The 18,612-nt window shown below is 32.9% G+C and overlaps 1 protein-coding gene across 4 annotated transcripts in view; it reads right to left on the reverse strand.

Annotated features, from left to right (window-relative positions):
• The window catches only part of slc39a14 (solute carrier family 39 member 14), a 67,289-nt gene that overhangs the window by 11,862 nt on the left and 36,815 nt on the right, over positions 1–18,612 (reverse strand). For 3 of the 4 annotated variants that reach the window (XM_087252994.1, NM_001326699.2, XM_087252996.1), the window contains 2 exons: positions 4,735–4,904; positions 309–431 (listed from right to left, as the gene is read on the reverse strand). In XM_087252994.1, coding sequence (XP_087109120.1) covers positions 309–431; positions 4,735–4,904 — 293 coding nt within the window. Of the gene's footprint in view, positions 1–308; positions 432–4,734; positions 4,905–10,101; positions 10,272–18,612 lie in introns of all 4 variants that reach the window. The other variant, XM_087252995.1, reaches the window with a different exon arrangement.

An 18,612-nucleotide genomic window follows, 5' to 3' on the forward strand; every position in this document is an offset into this window, starting at 1 on the left:
AACTTTAATTACATCCTACACCTTAACCCACACTTACTTTTTCCACGTCCTACTGAAAGTTCACCTATTTTTAAAGCATATTACAAATGAATAGTGCAGCTGCCCCAAGGAAATAAAAGACAAATAGCACATACTGTTCACACATTCCAGCACGAAACATAAAAAATGACCTCCTTTTGTGTGTGCTGTCAGCTGAGGCCTGTTTAGATGTCACTGGGAACCCGTGTCACAATGACAATGTCAGATAAAGGTATTTGCTATAACAACCATAGTAGTTTACCGGAACAGACCATCAGTTCAAACCTCACCGTGTCTTTTGGCTTCAAGATCATCTTCAGGATTTTCTCTGTAAAGAAGAACAGGTAGAATCCTCCAAACACGACTGCGGACTTGGGCACATAATAATCCTCCATGGGGTCAAACCCGAAGGCCTACATACAGGGAAAAAAAAATTTGTGATTTCAAATAAAGCTTTCAATTTTAAAGAAAAAATAATATAGCATTGTAATTAAGGTCAAATTAAGAAATAATGTTTTTATTATTATGAAATATATTACAACATTTAACATAAATAGTGAATTACATTACCGTTCAGATGTTTGGGGTTTTGTTTGAAGAAATTAGTACTTTTATTTAGCACACAAAAGTTAGTTCACCCAAAAAAGATTTTTTCCCCCCTTTTACTCTCCTTCAAGTGGTCCCAAACCATTATGAGCATTATATGTGTGTGTGTGTGTGTGTGTGTGTGTGTGTGTGTGTGTGTGTGTGTGTGTGTGTGTGTATGTATATGTATATGTATATGTATATACACACACACACACACATTTTTATTTTTTAAATGTTGGAAAACCTGTAACTATTGACTTTCATAGTAGGAAAAACAAAAACTATGGAGGTCAACGGTTACAGGTTTTCAGCCTTTTTTAAATCTTCTTTTGTGTTCAGCAGACGAAATTAAAATATGATAAAATAACAGAATTTTCCATTTTGGGTGAACTATCCCTTTATTTATCCCTTTATAAATTGCATTGTTACAATTTTCGACTGCAATATTACTTTGAGTGATTGAATGAAATGTCCCTTGATCAGCAGGATCATGTGACATTAAAGACGAGTAATAATGCAAAAAGAATAATTCAACTTTGAATCAGATGAAGTAAATTGCATTTTAAAATATAAATAAAATAAAAATTAGTTGATTCATATTGTAATGATATTTTACATTTTTACTGCAAAACAACAGGCTTTTTTTCCCAATTAAATCAATAAAAATGTAAATATAAATAAATTTAAATATATTTAAATATAAATAAAACAAAAATCAGTTGATTTGGTAAAAAAAAAAATATATATATATATATATATATATATATATATATATATATATATATATATATATATATATATATATATATATACATACATATATACATACATATATATAAACAAATGAAAAAAAAAAACACATTTAACTATAAATAAAATAAAAATCCGTTGATTTAAATTTTAGTAATATTTCACATTTTTTTACTGGATTTTGATCAAATAAATGAAGCCTTGGAAAAAAACAACAGGCTTTTTTCTAATTAAATCAATAAAAACTTTTATATAAATTAAAATATAAATGAAAATCAGTTAATTTAATTTTAGTAATGTTTAAAACAATTTACTGCATTTTGTTCAAATAAATAAAGCCTTGGAAAAAAAACAGGCTTTTTTTATTAAATTAAAAAAAAAAATCTGAATATAATTAAATTAAAATATAAATAAAAATCTGTTGATTTAAACTGCAATAATATTTCACATTTAACTTAATTTTGATCAAATAAAGCCTTAGACAAAATAACAGGCTTTGTTCCTTCTACTTAAATCAATAAAAACAGAAATTATCTAAACTCTTAGAACAGTAGTGCATATATAACATTTATAAAAGTGTACATATAATGGGTTAAAAAAAAAAATTTGAAAAAAATATATTAATCAAAACAGAAGCCTCTAATCACTCTTCTAGAAACCAGAAAATAAATGTTTTTTTTTTATATGCAAAAGTGGTACTGTTAAACATATTATTGATTTACCAATTGAGAAGGCTTTTGCAACTGTATTTAGATTATAATTATTTTCACACTTGTTTAAACAACATCTAAAGGAGTGAGCATGGCATTTATTTTAGGCTGTTTTGGTTTTGTGTGATGCCTCAGGGCTTCCCCCTTTTTGCCTGGCTTCTCGCTTCTGTCCTTTCACAATTTTCCACAAATTAGAAGGATTGGCCATGATTTATAGGTATTGATATAAATAGTTCACAAACAGAAATGCTCTAATTTTTGACACCTTGCCTCAAACACTGTATTAGTGTAATGGACATTACAGTGATTTCCCTAAAAACTCAACTACAAAAAGAATGGATCAATATGAAGTTCTCCATTGACTTCTTTTACTCTACTTTCTAGCCCTCCAGCAGGGGAGAACCACTGAGGCCAAGAAGACTTATGTTTGCGCCTAAAGGAAACATTTACCTGAAAATGAAAATTCTGCAATTAGTCAATCACCCTCATGCTGCTCCAAAACATTTTTTTTTTTTTATGTGGACAACATGAACAGATTTATGTTGAACAGTTTATGTATATGAATTGAATCTGTCAGCACCTTTCAAACAGTTTGAGAAAATTCTAAAAAAAAAAATTATGTATAATGTAAATATGTAAATAAACATATTAGAATACTTTTCAGGCCTGTAGCCAGGGGGGTTTAGGTGGTTCGAAGACCCACTCCTTGCTGACAAAGGTCCAGAATTTGTCCCATACATGAGCTCATTTGTCCTATTGTGACTGCTATGCCATTATGAATAGTGAAAAAAAACAGACAAAGGCACCAAGCAGAATAAACTGTCACTTTGGTGTCACTTCAGCTAATCAGTTTTGACCAATGCCAACAAATATTTTCATTTTACAATCTAATGTAAGAGAGGTCCTCTTTCACTACTGTTAAAGTACAGGTAAAAGTTACAGGTAACTTTTATTCTAAATCGTGGAGCTTAATCTCAAAAAAAAAAAAAAAAAAAAAAAAAAAAAGAGCAATTAAAAAAAGTGCACACTCAAAAAAAAAAAGGTACACTTTTATACCAGAGAGGTGGACAATAGTATGTTTAGGGAACACGTTAGTATTTTTAAGGTTCACTTTTGTACTTTTAAGTTACTATGAAGTACACATTTGTACTTTGGGGGTATTAAAATGTACTTTTAAGGAACTGTTAGAAAAAAATACTTTTAAAAGGTACCGCCTTAGTGACTGATTTTGTACTTTTATTTCTGAGAGTGTGTGAAGCACCAAAGGCGAACCATATTAAAATGAATTTGAATACTTTGGCTATTGTTGTTATGCATGAATTTTTAATAGTACTTTTTTTTTTTTTACAAGAGAGGCTAGAAAAATTGTGAAGCTTATTGTGAAGCTTGTGATGGCCAAGGAAAATGCTGGGCAGTTTGTTATTTGTCAAATAAATAGACAACAGACTGTAGTTTATAATTTAAAACTTTCACAGAATCCAATATTTTTCTAATGATGTATGATGTGATATTTGTTTTAAAAATAAGTAATATTTCATATTTATTATAAATATTTTATGAAATATTTTTGGTACATTAAAAAGTGTGGTTATGTTGATCATCCAACTAGTTAATTCAGCTAAAAATATAATAACTGCATAAGGTCAACTTTTTGAGAAGAAAAAGGAACACCTTTTACTAGGCTACCTACAGCCCTGTTTTCTCTCTTTTTGAGAAAGTATGTGAACATTTATTCAAAATTTGGGGATACTGCACGCACGCACACACTAAAATTTCTACTATGATTTACTAAATTTATAAAACATTATTCACTAAAAATTCAATATGAAATTATAAAAGAAATTCGGAGTTGGATTATAATTTGGAGTCATTTTATAATTTGCATATGTAACGGAGGCCAGCTAGTAAGTGCTGTGCAGATAAACCTTACTCCTCTGATCTCTGAAGTTGAACGACAGACGCTAGAGGCCAGGGTCACCAGAGCAACCCCTTCCATGTGGAGAAGGGGTAACACATACAAATGTGAAGGTAAAACCTAGATAACAACAAGACGGTCACTTGAGACGGTCAAAAATGGACAATCAACACTGTTTCAGTGCTGACTATCTAAAGCCTCTGATTGGCTACTCTGTTTATAGTGGGATGCATGTTTGTACAAGCTTAAAAAAATAACTATTTAAATTCACTGCGATCATATGAAGAGTTCAGATGTGAATGAGCATTTTCAGCCGGGCTCCTATCATTTTTTTTAGAAGTTTCATATTATATGTGATGGTAAGGTTATTAGCTAGTAGATAAAATACCTTTTTTCAAAAATGTCACTTTAGACATTTCTATAATTACTAAATTTCCACTTCTAGTTGCACTTTTTAATATTTATCAAAAAAAAAATTGTTAATCTTCAACCCTGATTTCTGATAAGTTTTCTTGACTGTGCAACTCTTTAGAAGGTATTTTATGCAATAAGTCTGGAACAGCATGAAGGCGACTAATTTTAGCATTTTCGTTTTGGCTCAGCTTCCTTTAAAGGTCAAACTCTACACATGTAAACTCAACCAGAACTTCTCTAGCTCTAGAAAGATCTAGAGAGTGCTGAAGCAGAAGTGTCTTCAGTCTGGTTGTGTGGCACACGTCTGCAGACCCCGTTTCCCCCACGTGTGCACTCTACCTCTGGGATTAGTTGAAAGAGGGCGTTGGAGTACAGAGTACCAATGGCCAGGGCAATGAAGTACAGCAGCAACCGCTTGTAAAAGGTTTTCCTCATGAAGGGAACCACACTCGCCCCGACCAGTGAACACAGAGATATCACTGTCACACACAGCAAACCATAACCCCACACTGGCCGAAACAAACCATGAGAAAGAGAGAGAGAGAGGAAAGAAAGAGTAGTGGAAACAGTGGGGAAAAAGAAAGAAAGAACATTTGAATTAATCAGCAGAATAATTATGACTAGGTGAAAAGTTGATATTCATAATCACAATCCTGAGATTTATTGCCTGAAGGGAAAAATGCATTATGTTTTGCAGGCCACTGAAATTAATTCATGCAACCAAGGATACTTACCATATTTTAACCTTATTAGCAAATCACATTTTAAAAATATCTTTAAAGGTAGATTTAAGATTAATTTATGTCATCAATTAACAGCAATCAATCATAAACATTTCAGAGTCATGCCATTCAACAACTGTTTAAAGGTTTGGGGTCTGCAAGATTTTATGTTTGAATAAAAAACTCTTATGTTCAATAAGGCTGTATTTATTTGATACAAAATATAATAAAAGTTATACAAAATAAAATAATATAAATGAATGAATATGAATTAAGATAAATAAATATAAAAAACAAGAATGAATGAATGAATGCCAAAATTTATATAAAAAAATATATATGAATGAATATAAATGAATGAATTACCTAATTAATATAAATATGAATATAAATTAATTTAAATTAATGTGAATAAATGGATGAATATAAATAAATATACACCAATGAATTAATTAATATTAATATGAATGAATGACCAAATTAATATAAATATGAATACGAATGAATAAAAATGAACATGAATTAATGAATATAAACATACATGATTCAATATAAATGAATTATTATTAATATGAACGTATGAATGAATATGAAGATCAAATTAATTTAAACAAATCAATAAATATGAATTAATATGAATGAATTAAAATTATCATGAATGAATGAATGAATAGAAATGAATGAATATTAATATGAACAAATGAATGAATATGAATGAATGACCAAATTAATAAAAATAAAAATGAATTAATTTTAATATGAACGAAATAATATAAATTAATATACATGAATGAATATAAATAAATGAATATTAATATAAATGAATGAATGAATGAATGGTCAAATTAATATAAATAAAATGAATTAATTAATATTAATATGAAAAAATGAATATAAATATACCTGAATTAAAATAAATGAATTAATATTATTATGAATAAATGACAATGACAGAATAAATATAAATAAATATGGTAGAATATAAAGGAATTAACATTAATATGAATTAATAAATGAATGAATACAAATAAATAAATATGAATGAAAATAAATGAACTAACATTAATATAATTAAACGAAAGAATATAAATAAATATGAATGAATATAAGCAAATTATCATTGTTATAAATGAATGAATGACGGAATGAATATAGTTAAATAAATCTAAATTAATATAAATAAAGCAACATTAATACGAACGAATAAATGAATATAAATAAATATTTATGGATAAACAAATTAATTACTATTAATATGAATGAATGATCAAATTAATGTAAAGAAATTTGAATGAATATAAATGAATTAATATTAATAAGAAGAAACAAATTAATATGAGCTAATAGATAGAAATTCATCAATAGTAATACAAACAAATTAATGAGTATCAAAGAATGACTGAATATAAATAAGAATAAATTTCAATTCATTAATAATAATATGAATGAATAAATGACAGAATTAATATATATAACTAAATATGAATGTTTGTAAATGAATTATTATGATTGAATGAATGAATAGACCTAATTAAAATAAATAAATAAATAAATAAATAAACAAATAAATAAATAAATAAATAAATGACACTGAAAAAAATGCAGGGTTCCACACAATTAATTCATGTTGGCCTAACACAAATCAATTATAAAAAAAAAAAAGTTGTCCCTCAAAAAAAAAAAAAAAAAACTAAACTAAAATAAGTAATTTGAACCAGTAGCATTTTCATTTGAGTATACGCACATATACATACATTACATAATATTTTGTCGTCTTTTCACAGAATTCTTTGAAGCTAAACAATATTTACCGTCAATATTGATTCATTTTATGCAGCCTTGTTACATAAAAGTATTTTAAAAATATATAAATCTGACTCCAAACCATTGAACAGTAGTGTGTGCAGTTCACATCATTAAATCCATTGTGTTTCATTCACAGAGGAATAGATGAAGGCGGCTTCCTGTTGATGTCACAGAACAAAATAATGCTTTGAGAGGTTTCAGGGACCATGATGTTAGCTTTGCTCAGCTGTTCCATAATACCATGGCAACAAAGAGTGATTAAAAGTCAAGCTGCCTTCACATTACTTAAAACCCAAGATTGGAGCAAACTAAACAGAAACTTAACTGGCTAACCGGGTTAGGGTCTCAGGTCAATGAAAATCCTTCAAGCCTGAAACGATAAATGATGATTCTCTCCATCCTCTCTAACTACGTGCATCTTGAGGCAACAAAAAACCATAAAAACCTGCATTTATGTTGACCATTAACAAGCTCAGATTGATCAACAATTCAACAAAGGACACTTGGGAAATGTAACACTTCATTGGCTCATTTAAAGTGGATGGAATCTCAGTAAGCAATGAGCCAGTGAATAAATGTACTGTTTGGGTGCACACAATATGTTCAGTTGCCTTGAACCATGCCGAAGCACGCTTGTCCCCCCTCCCCTCTTCCTTGACGGCTTGCACTCACATTGTATCCAAACCTGAGCATGCTTGCGTCATCGATAATACTGTTCAGTTTACCAGGAAGAGAAGCGCTCTCGCTCAGCACAGTGGAGATTTCTTTAGTTATATCATTTTAGTCGTTTGGGATGCAGTGACACGCAGTCGAATATTTCGCCAAACAGAACAGTCACTTTTGACGCTCATTAATGATCATAAAAGTCCTCGTGCTGCAGGAATTCTGAGCAATGAGGGGTTTGTGTCTTTAAAAAACCATGACCGTTTGCGTTCATTTAACAGTAAGAATGATAAATTGACACATATGAAACATTCCCTTAAAAGTGACGTCTTGTCTTCAGTTTCAGGCTGACCCCAAATTAACTGTCTTAACACCTGTTGCAACCGGGCCAGGCCCGGCTTACTAAACCTCACCTGAGCCAATTCAGAGCCAAACATCAAATATTTCGCCGAACAGATCAGCCACTTTTAACACTCACAAACAATCATAAAGTCCTCGTGCTGCAGGAATTATGAGGTTTGCTGAAAGCATATCTGTCAACATTGGGATGTGAAAATAAGGGATATGCCCACCGTAATAAGGGCCCCCATCCCCTCCCCCCGAGCCTTTAAAAAATCCCCAAATTACTAAATATGTTCATTTGGCGCTGTTTCATTGCAAATATACAGTTAAATATACAGTTGTGTGTATTTTTTATGAGGATTGCATGGGAGGGGTTACGGCACCTGCAATGAAAAGGAAAGGGGATGGCGCCGTTTTTATATTTATTTCAAAGTGTTTTCTTTCTAATCAAAGCGAAAGCACAAAACAGACTCATATTTAAGAGCAGGGGGCGGCCCCTGGTGGTTCGACGGTATGGGTTGTTTATAGGGAGGCTCGGCTCTTTAATTTCTAGTTGCCACCCTTCAGAGAAAGAGTGAAAATACGGGAGAAATACAGGAAAATACCTTTACGGGATGATAGCAGGATAGAACTATAGAATACGGGAAAATCTCAGGAAAAATGGGAGGGTTGACGGGTATGTGAAGGTGCGCAGCTGTTGTGCAGTGAGGGGTTTGCGTCTTTAATAATCGACGACAGTTTGCGTTCATTGAAAAGTACTGATAATGATTAATAAATCCATATCAAAGTCCCTTAAAGTCACGTCTCGCTTTCAGTTTTGGGCTCAGGAGCATTTTGCACTCACATGTAAGCGTACCGTGCCAAAGCCCAAGTGAACCGCACCTCTTCCAACCGGGCCAGGGCCCGCCAAGTGAACCGTGCCTGAGCCCGATTCAGAGCACTCACACTTCTCAAACAATCTGGGAAACCGGCCTGGGCACGGTTCCTGTAGCATGGTGTGAACTTTAAAGACCATATTCAGGAGAGAGGAACCCACTGAAAAGTGGGAAGTGGCAAATTAAAATGAAAGCTATTACAATAGTAGCAAAAAAAAGTAAAAAATAAAATAAAATAAACAAATGTAAACTCTCCTACAGCTTGCAAGATACGTTCAGTAAACTCTACATTAGGCCACTAAACTAAAAGCTGTATAGAAAAAGAAATATGTATTAATTGTAAAATGAAATGAAAATAAACAGTGTAAAGTGTTTTTATTTATACATAATAACATTGTAAACTAAAAATAAACGAAAATTGAATTGTTCTATCATTTTTACTTTTTTTTTTTTTTTAAGAAGCCTTTTAATATTTGGCAAGGCCACAGAAATAAAACTGCTCCTTGAGAAATCTACAGAAATATCCATTATAAATTGAGTATTTATTTCTTAATTAAAGTGTTGTATAGAAAACAGAACATAAAAACTGTGTAAAACTAAAGATCTGATTTCATCAATTCATAGTTCTGACCTGCAAACTGTGAACAGTTTAAAATGTACATTTTTACACAAGATTATGCACTTTAGAAATTATTAATAAGATTGTTGAATTAATTATCTGTTAAAGCAAAGATTTTAAGGGGATTCCATCAGAACCTATTAATGTGCTTTTAAGTCACCATTTACAAAAGGAGCATCTCTATAAATTAATACTTTAATTAAAAATAAATAAAAATAAATTAATTAATTAATAAATACACAATTAATACAAAAACATGCATCATTTCATCTGGACCGATTAATGAGCAAACATTCAGTCATAATTAAAAATAGAAAATGAGGGCTGTTAAATTCACAATTATGAGTAATACAGACTTTGAGCACAAACACACTAAAAAGAGTTAATATTATATAATGATTTATGATCATAAAATGTTCTAACAAATCACTTATGAATGAAATAAAGGCAATAGGAAAGGAAAAGTTTAAGTAAGAGAATTAAAAAAAATTCACCAAACCAAGAGATCTCTTTACTGTGGTTAGGGGTGTTTTTTCTGTGTCTTAACAGGAGAAAACAATTTGTGAAGGAGGAAAGAAGGAGGGAAAAAGGCGGCAATTCCAGACACCCCTCTGAGAGTAAGCTTGATCTGCGGCTGATTGGGTGTGTTTGGGTGGAGATGTTTAGATGGATACTGAACCTCAGGCAGGAGCTGCAGGATGGCGGTGGACAACAATGTTCCAATGGACAGAGCGATGAAATAGACCAGAACTCTGCGCATGAACCGCGTCCTCATCAGGGGCACCACAAACACACCAGTCAAAGCGAACGCACTAACCAGAGTCACGCTCAAAATTGAGTAACCCCACACTGCAGGACACACACACACACACATATATATATATAAAAAAAACCCTTTAATTACATCTTACACCTCAGCAGTCACATCCCACAGCCACTGTGTGCAAGTGTATTATGATATACTCTTGCGTCCGGCAGAGCTGCTCAGTTAGTATTAACCCAGTCAGACTGGAATCCCTGGAAATACAAGATATCAGTCACAAACACAGCCCTGAATGGACACGTGTGGCGTTTCTGTGAGTGTCATTATGTGTGTGTGAACTGTGTGTGTGTGTATGCAGATCAAATATCAGCTGGTGTTCTTTAAAACCACAGTCGCATGTGTTTACAGTGGAGAACAGCTGTCAGCAGTTCACTCGACCTAGAACAAATAAATCATTGAGAAAACACACACACACACAGATGCATTTGGGAAATATATTGCTGTCATATAAAAGTTCATAACTTCAGTGATTAAAAGTGCTATATTGAATGTTTGCATGTACAAAAAAAACACTGATGTTTAATTGAAACAGTGTATGAGACTTTTTGTATTATGAGAAGCTCCTTTGGGAGAATTCTCTATTGTATACCCTCGCACCCAAAACATAAATAAATAAATAGGTACACAAGCAGTCACTGTGGTGATACCCCTTACAAAAGATACACATATATACCTGAAGGGTCCTTATTGATACCTTAAATATACATATCATAACCTAGAAAATTCTAAAAGTAAACTAGTGTACTGTTCAAGTATTAAAATATACATTTAAGGTCTCAATAGACTTTTAGGTACAAACGTGCACCTTTGAAAAGGGGGTATGACCACAGTGACAAGTGTTTACTTTTTGTTCTGACAGTGTGGTATAAAAATACACCAAGATCAATCATTAATTTTGTCCATGGTTTGAAATAAACTTGAAGGTAAAGTTTGCCTACTTAAGTTTTTGGCCATTTAGAACTACTAGCCAAGACAAAACAAGCGATGCACAGTATATCAAGAGGTCATCGAGTTGGGCGAATAAGATACTAATCAAAGCTCTAATGGTCTTGTCAGGGAAGAACGGTGTGATCAGTAACTGATTTCATTGATTCGGCATGATTAATAAATCACACAACTAGGATTTTGCCGGTATTAACTATTCTTGTTTGATTAATTGTTGCAGCATTCATCACAGTATAAGGTATTACAACAGTAATAATAATAATTAATTTAACAGGTATAATGACCAAAGCAAGCTTGAACATTGTATTGTATGTGCACATAGATAGCTAGCAAGAATTAAACCTGTTAATTGACAGTCATAGTTAGCTGAAACTCATGTTCCTAGAAACGTCCTATTGGTTCAGTGCTGAACATGCTAGTGTTGAGGGGTATTCTACGGGGGCAGAAGTGGCCTAATGGACGTACAGACAGACGTTAAATATCAAAATAGACTTTTGAAGTCAAAAACATCTTTAAAAGAGAACCACAATGACAGTGTGTACTTTTGTTCTGACTGTATAGTATAAAAATAATGAATTTATAATTAATAAGTAAATTATTAATTTCATCATTATGCCTGTTAAAAATAGGTCTGTCTTTCTCTATTGATGTTGTAAAAAATTAAAAGTTGACTCAACTTAAAATTGTAAGGCAACTAGCTGCGCAGCTTTTTTGAGTTGTCTTAAATTGAGCCAAACTTGGGTTAAAAGTTATCTTACAATTGTAAGTTGAGTCAATATTTTTTTTGACAGTCTATAAATATCCATCTATATCGGCAGCATGGTGGCTCAGTGGTTAGCAATGTCACCTCACAGCAAGAAGGTCGCTGGTTTGAGTCCCAGCTGGACCAGTTGGCATTTCTGTGTGGAGTTTGTTCTCCCCGTATTGGCATGGGTTTCCTCCGGGTGCTCCAACAGTCCAAAGTCATGCGCTATAGGTGAATTGGGTAGGCAAAAATTTATGTGTATGTATGTCTGTGAATCTGAGATTGTTTGGGTGTTTCCCACTACTGAGTTTTGGCTGGAAGGGCATCCACTGGCTAAAACATATGCAGGAATAGTTGCCGGTTTATCATGCTATGGTGACCCCTGATAACTAAGGGACTAAGACAATGAATGAATGAATAAATATCTATCCATTCATTCATCTATATATCCACCACAGTGTCTATCCACACATACATCTTTCCATTTATCTGTCTGTCTGTCTGTCTGTCACATTTTTTAAATAATTTTTATTCATGTCTTTCATCCTAGTGACCCATTTCTAATAATATAACCAATTAAGTATTCAATATAGGTGTTAAAAAATTATCTGACAAAAAGTCACAACAAATGTTGTGTTACTTCAATTTAAAGAGTTGAAATCTTCATTCATTCATTCATTCATTCATTTTCTTGTCGGCTTAGTCCCTTTATTAATCCGGGGTCGCCACAGCAGAATAAATTGCCAACTTATCCAGCAAGTTTTTACGCAGTGGATGCCCTTCCAGCCGCAACCCATCTCTGGGAAACATCCACACACACTTATACACTACGGACAATTTAGCCTACCCAATTCACCTGTACTGCATGTCTTTGGACTGTGGGGGAAACTGGAGAACCCGAAGGAAACCCACGCGAAGGCAGGAAGAACATGCAAACTCCACACAGAAACCACACAGAAATGTCAACTGAGCCAAGGTTCAAACCAGCGACCTTCTTGCTGTGAGGCGACAGCACTACCTACTGCGCCACTGCCTCGCCAGTTGAAATCTTATTAACTCTTTAAATTAGTTTAAAGTAACATTTGTCATTCCTGTCTTTGTCATGACTTCGTTAGATTATAGTATATATATATATATATATATATATATATATATATATATATATATATATATATATATATATATATATATATATATATATATATATATATATATATATATATATACATATATATATACATATATATATACATATATACATATATACACTGTATATATTAAACTATATATACATACTTTAATGTAATATTTTTAGTCGGTTTGGCTGATTTAAGTTGAGATGACTTGGAAATTTGCTACTAAAAAAATAAGGTAGGCCATTTTTTACAGTGTATTATTAAACTGCAGATGATGCTTTTGGATAAGCTGGTTTGTATGTTTGTTGCTTTAATTAACTGCCTGCTCTACTAAATGGTTGACAATATTTTGACTGTTTATAATAATGACTGTGAAAGTAATTTGAAGAATGACTTTTGAATAAAAACAAAAGTCAAAAAACAAACAAGCAAACAAAAAAATACTTGATTTCAGTTTTGTTGTAAAAAAAAAACAAACAAAAAAACAAATGAGAATCTGAAATGTTTTGAGGCATACTTAAAAAAAAGGGAAAAAAAAGATGATTTAGTATTTAAAAATGTTTAATTTTGATTATTTCCTTTAAATACATTTGTCTCACACTACATATTTTCTGATTTTTCATAGTATATGTATTAATACTGGTACTTTTACGATAAACTGACATATCAACCATTTGGTAGAGGCTGATATTTTAGAAATTATGGGATGTGTTGAAATAAAATGTGTGTAAACTAGTGACATTAGGAGGCTTTTTTTTCTTGGTGGGGCAGTTAAAGGGTTAGGGGCCATATTTATTTCATAGGGCTCAAAATTGCTAGCGGTGCCCTTGGGTTCCAGTACACTATTTGAAAGGAGCTGAATTAAATAGACTGCACTGATGCTATAAGACTTTCTCTCTAAGAGCACACATTCTCCTTTTCTCTCTCCTTATCTGTTGAATTACCGGTGGGAAGCAGCGCTGCGACATTCAGCTTCCATTTCCTCTCCTGCTGCCAGGAGGCACAAGAACTGCCAGAAACCCAGAAGTGCCTTGTTTAGCAGATAAAACACAGCATGAGGCCAAATGACAGGAAACATCACCGAGCCAGAAAACACGCTGCATGGATATTAAACACGTTCAGTCACAAAGATTCACAGGCGTATTTCTGATATTCTATAATCATCTGTAGACGGGGTTTGTTACAGTGAATACGAACTGCACAGATTTTAAGTTTGTAAAAATAGCAAATGGCAGATTACAGAGTGCATGTGAAATTGTTTCCTGTTCTGCATTTCCACCATTCTCGCTCCTGAAATTCACACACACCCATGGAATTTGCCGAACTCTTGCCGTCTTGCCTTTTATATCTGTCGCCTACACAAGGGATATTTCAGGTCAGCTTTGAAAGACACGGCATACAGCCTCAGTTCTCCTGCCTGACCAGAGTACTATAATTCAATGCAGATGTTGCTGGCATCTGATAACACAAGCAATTTCACAAGCCAAGATGTCGAATTTTGAAGATATATGAACATATTTATCCCAATTATTCATTGTGCTAACATAGACTTGCCTATATTTCATTTAGTGGTCACAAAAGTATTTGGACACTTGAGCCAATCTTAAAAAATGTCATTGCAGTAGAAATATCTAGATGTAAAACCAAAGTTGACTTCACAGCTCGACTTTAACGTCACTTTTTTGAGCCCTTTTTTGTAATGATTTACAGTCAACTGGTGATTTTTCGTAAATTTATGAACACCTTCCTAGAGGGTTAACCATTAAATTCAAGCTTTTCAATTCTAGTTTATTTGCATAGCGCTGTACAATTATCATCATTGCATTAACTAATCACAACCAACACTCTGCATTATCCAATAAAGTTTATCATGACCTGAAAGAACACTTCTATTCGAAAGTCGAAGGTAATTAAGGCACAATTCCAGTTCTAACCCTTAGGCCATCCCCTTACCCCCTCGTTATGCACATACACGTTATTACATGCCAGCACTTATTTGGTTAGTTTGTTTGTTTTCATGTCGCATCATGTGTTTCTTTCATTCACCCAATTCTCTTTATTGCAAAGGCTAAGAGCTAAGAGGAAGGGCTAGTTAGCCCTTGAAACAAAGATTTTACAGGGCCACACTCAAAACCATGGGGTACAAAAATTTTACAGAGTACACCATCTAAAACGACAGCATGGCTGCACACAGAAGGAGATATACAAATTAGTGTTTTGTCATTATTACGAAGTTTTACAAACAAGCATATATTTTAATACATTCATAATGACGTTCGTGTTTTAGCATCATGGTTTAAGAAAAATAAATAAATAATAAAATTAATTTGCTATCTAGAGTCCATAATAATAACTCCTGTATAGTAGTCCCAAAACATAATTTCACATCTATCGCTCGATGACACTCGAATACCATTTTAGAAAAGTCTAGTGGTTGGGAATGAACTTTTTAGTGTCTGGTATAATGTTAATGTAGTTTTCGTATAGCTAAATATGGCCGCAGTGATGTCTGTTGTGAAGATAAATACCAGATAAATGCAACTGGAATAACTACAGCAGTCGCCATCGTCGATCTCATACGAAGTACAAGCTTGCAATGACATGATGACATGTGCAGGAGTTGTAGAGGTGTCTCATTTCTTAGGGGTAAAATTTGATGTCCTTCCCCTTCACAATCTGTTTCAGGGGCCAAGTGGTACGGGTAAAAATAAAAAATAAATTTAATTGGGATTGGACCCAAGTTTTTTCCCTAAATTTAGGATCTTAAAAAGACAAAATGCATTATAAAAGATTTTCTTTTCCATGAATGCAACTTTCAAGAGCACAAAAGACCGCATAAGATTGATGATCTTACTGACCTCAACATTTTGAATATTAGTGTATAGCTATTGAGTTGGGAACTTGAGCTACTTTTCTAACTATTTAACCCTTGTGTGCTTTTGGAGATGTTTTCATCCACTCTGGGGTGATTTTGAGTCTTAATTTGACCACAACATTCTCTGTCTCAGCAAATGGACTGATTTTTGGTAAAAAACAAAATCTTATTTTGCCATGCATTTAAGGAAAATGTGTTAAAAATCCAAAAAAATAAATATATAAAAAATAAATAACTCAATAGACTCTGGGCAAACTACCTTTTGTTATGTTTGTGGATGTTTTTGCCCCATTGACTTCCATTATAATGGCATTTTTTTGACATTGCATGACACCATACAACCATGTTTTTTTTTCCATTGCTGCTGGTTTTCCCTGTTGGGAAGAGGTTAAATTTGTAATTCATACTGTTGATTATCATCTGCAATGCAAAAAAAAAAAGCTTAGTTTATGGCTTTAATATGGAGTTATAAGGCATATATGGTGTGTGTGTGTGTGTGTGTGAGAGAGACCTTTGCGCACTAACCTTGATATGTCTGAGAAAACCAAAATAAGCAGCTCAGCTCTCAGAACATAGTAACATGTAGTGTATTTATGCACCCACACTATAATCTGCTGTTTTCCTCCATAGAACTCTATATAAAAGACAGAAAGTTCTTGCACAGGCCTATCTAAAGGGCCAATTGACGATCAACCATAAAAGTTTACAAATTTGACCTCTTTCTAAGAGGGGAAACAACCAAAAATCAAGAATGTACGATTATATGGTGTCATGGCTTTGCAATCAAAAAATGCCATTATAATGGAGGTCAATGGGGCAAAAACAGCCACCAACATAACGAAAGGCGAGTCAATTTGATCAAAACACAAGGGTTAAATGCATGAAACTTGTTTTGATAACGAGTTTCCCATTTCAGTGCATATCTGCATCTCTTAGTCTTTAGAGTTGTTTATTCTTATCACACCTTAACTGGAGATCAAGGCTCAACCTGAAAAAAAAAAAAAGATGAACGAACTTTTCTGACCCTCTCAGATCAAAGACATTCTCCTTACTCATTGCGTTTCTTCTAGAAGTCTAATTTGTCGGTCAAGTCAAAGATTGTCTACATTGTACAACCGATATGAATTAGATTAGTCTGCCTGAAATATTCCAGGATGAACTTTATCTGCATTGATAAAGGTTAACGTGTATCATAACCTGGACAACGTGCAGCACATGACAGTTTCAAGAAAACACTACAAGAACAGTTAATAAGTGTCATGGCATACACATATTGCAAAAACCTCAGGGCTGAGGTCAATCAAGTTAAGAGTAGATTACATGTGTACAAGGTTAACTATATATATATATATATATATATATATATACATATATACATGTATGCTGAACAATTTAATTTAAATTTAATAATCTAATAAGGTTTAATTTGAATATTAGCAACAATGTGTACATTCTTCTCAAGGGGAAAAAAAAATAAATAAATAAAAAATTCGAGGTCAATTTATCCTTTAAACTACATAGAGAAGCCAGCCAGCATGGATATTAATACAGGATAAAAGGTAAACGTTAATAACTGGATTGCATGCAAACGTTTATATAAGAATATTACTAACATGGTTCTAATATATATTTATTATTCAATCATTTAAATAGAGAGCATATTAAGTCAATCATTAAAGTGTAAATACAATCAAAATGTAGTAGTGATCCCTCGCTATAACGTGCTTCACCTTTCACACTAGGGCTGCAACAACGAATCGATTAAATCAATAAAAAAAAAATCGATTAATAAAAAGCGTTGGCAACGGATTTCATAATCGATTTGTTGAGTCGCGCGACACAAACATTTGATAAAAAAATAAATAAATAAAAAAAAAACACTTTAGCTCAGCGCGGAGCAGAGTGAACACGGCCTCTCTCAGTCTCTCGCACATTGATACAGAGTTCAGAGCCTTAAAGACAGGAAAGATAAGGAAGGGAGCAACAGCTAAGTAAATCACTACAGAATCCTACTTTTGTTCCGTTTTGAAGTGAGAACGGTAAAGTCCCTGGTGCTGGTGTCTTGTCTGGGGCTGAGCCAGAGAAAGACAGCAGGGTTAAGTTGGTTTTGTTTTCAGTATTCCTGTTTAATTCAGTGATAGACAGCATTAACTAAAAAACCTCTTAGCCTAAAAAGATCTAAACTTTGTTTCCTACAAAAAGACAAAGCAGGTTATGTTTCACAGCTGTTGTTTTTTTTTTCCCCGCTCGATATTACGAGCACTGCTCCGTTTATGCAGTCGCAACATGCGTTTAGCCAGGAAAGCTCACGCTGGTGCTGAGCAGAGCTCTCAGTAAGGGACCGTCGGAAAACAGCTTTTTTTTTTCGAAAACAAAAACCAACTTAACTCCGTTGAAAAACATGTGTCATATTAATCACAATTATGCAGCGATTTAACTGTCTAATACTTAATTTATGTTTTAGACATGTAAATACACACAAGCACTAGTAAAAAAATACATTTAGAGTTTGTAAAACACACAAGCAGTCTAACAATCCGTTCAAATATAATTTACCGATGCGTTTTATTCATATCAAATACACAGTGAAAATAACTATAAAGTTGAATCGACTCTTTTCTAAGTTAACTTAATTGCATGTCTTTTGGGGAGTAACTACATCTGTC

Source organism: Danio rerio, chromosome 5 (assembly GCF_052040795.2).
Source record: "Danio rerio strain M-AB ecotype USA chromosome 5, GRCz13ab, whole genome shotgun sequence".
Lineage (NCBI taxonomy): Eukaryota > Metazoa > Chordata > Actinopteri > Cypriniformes > Danionidae > Danio > Danio rerio.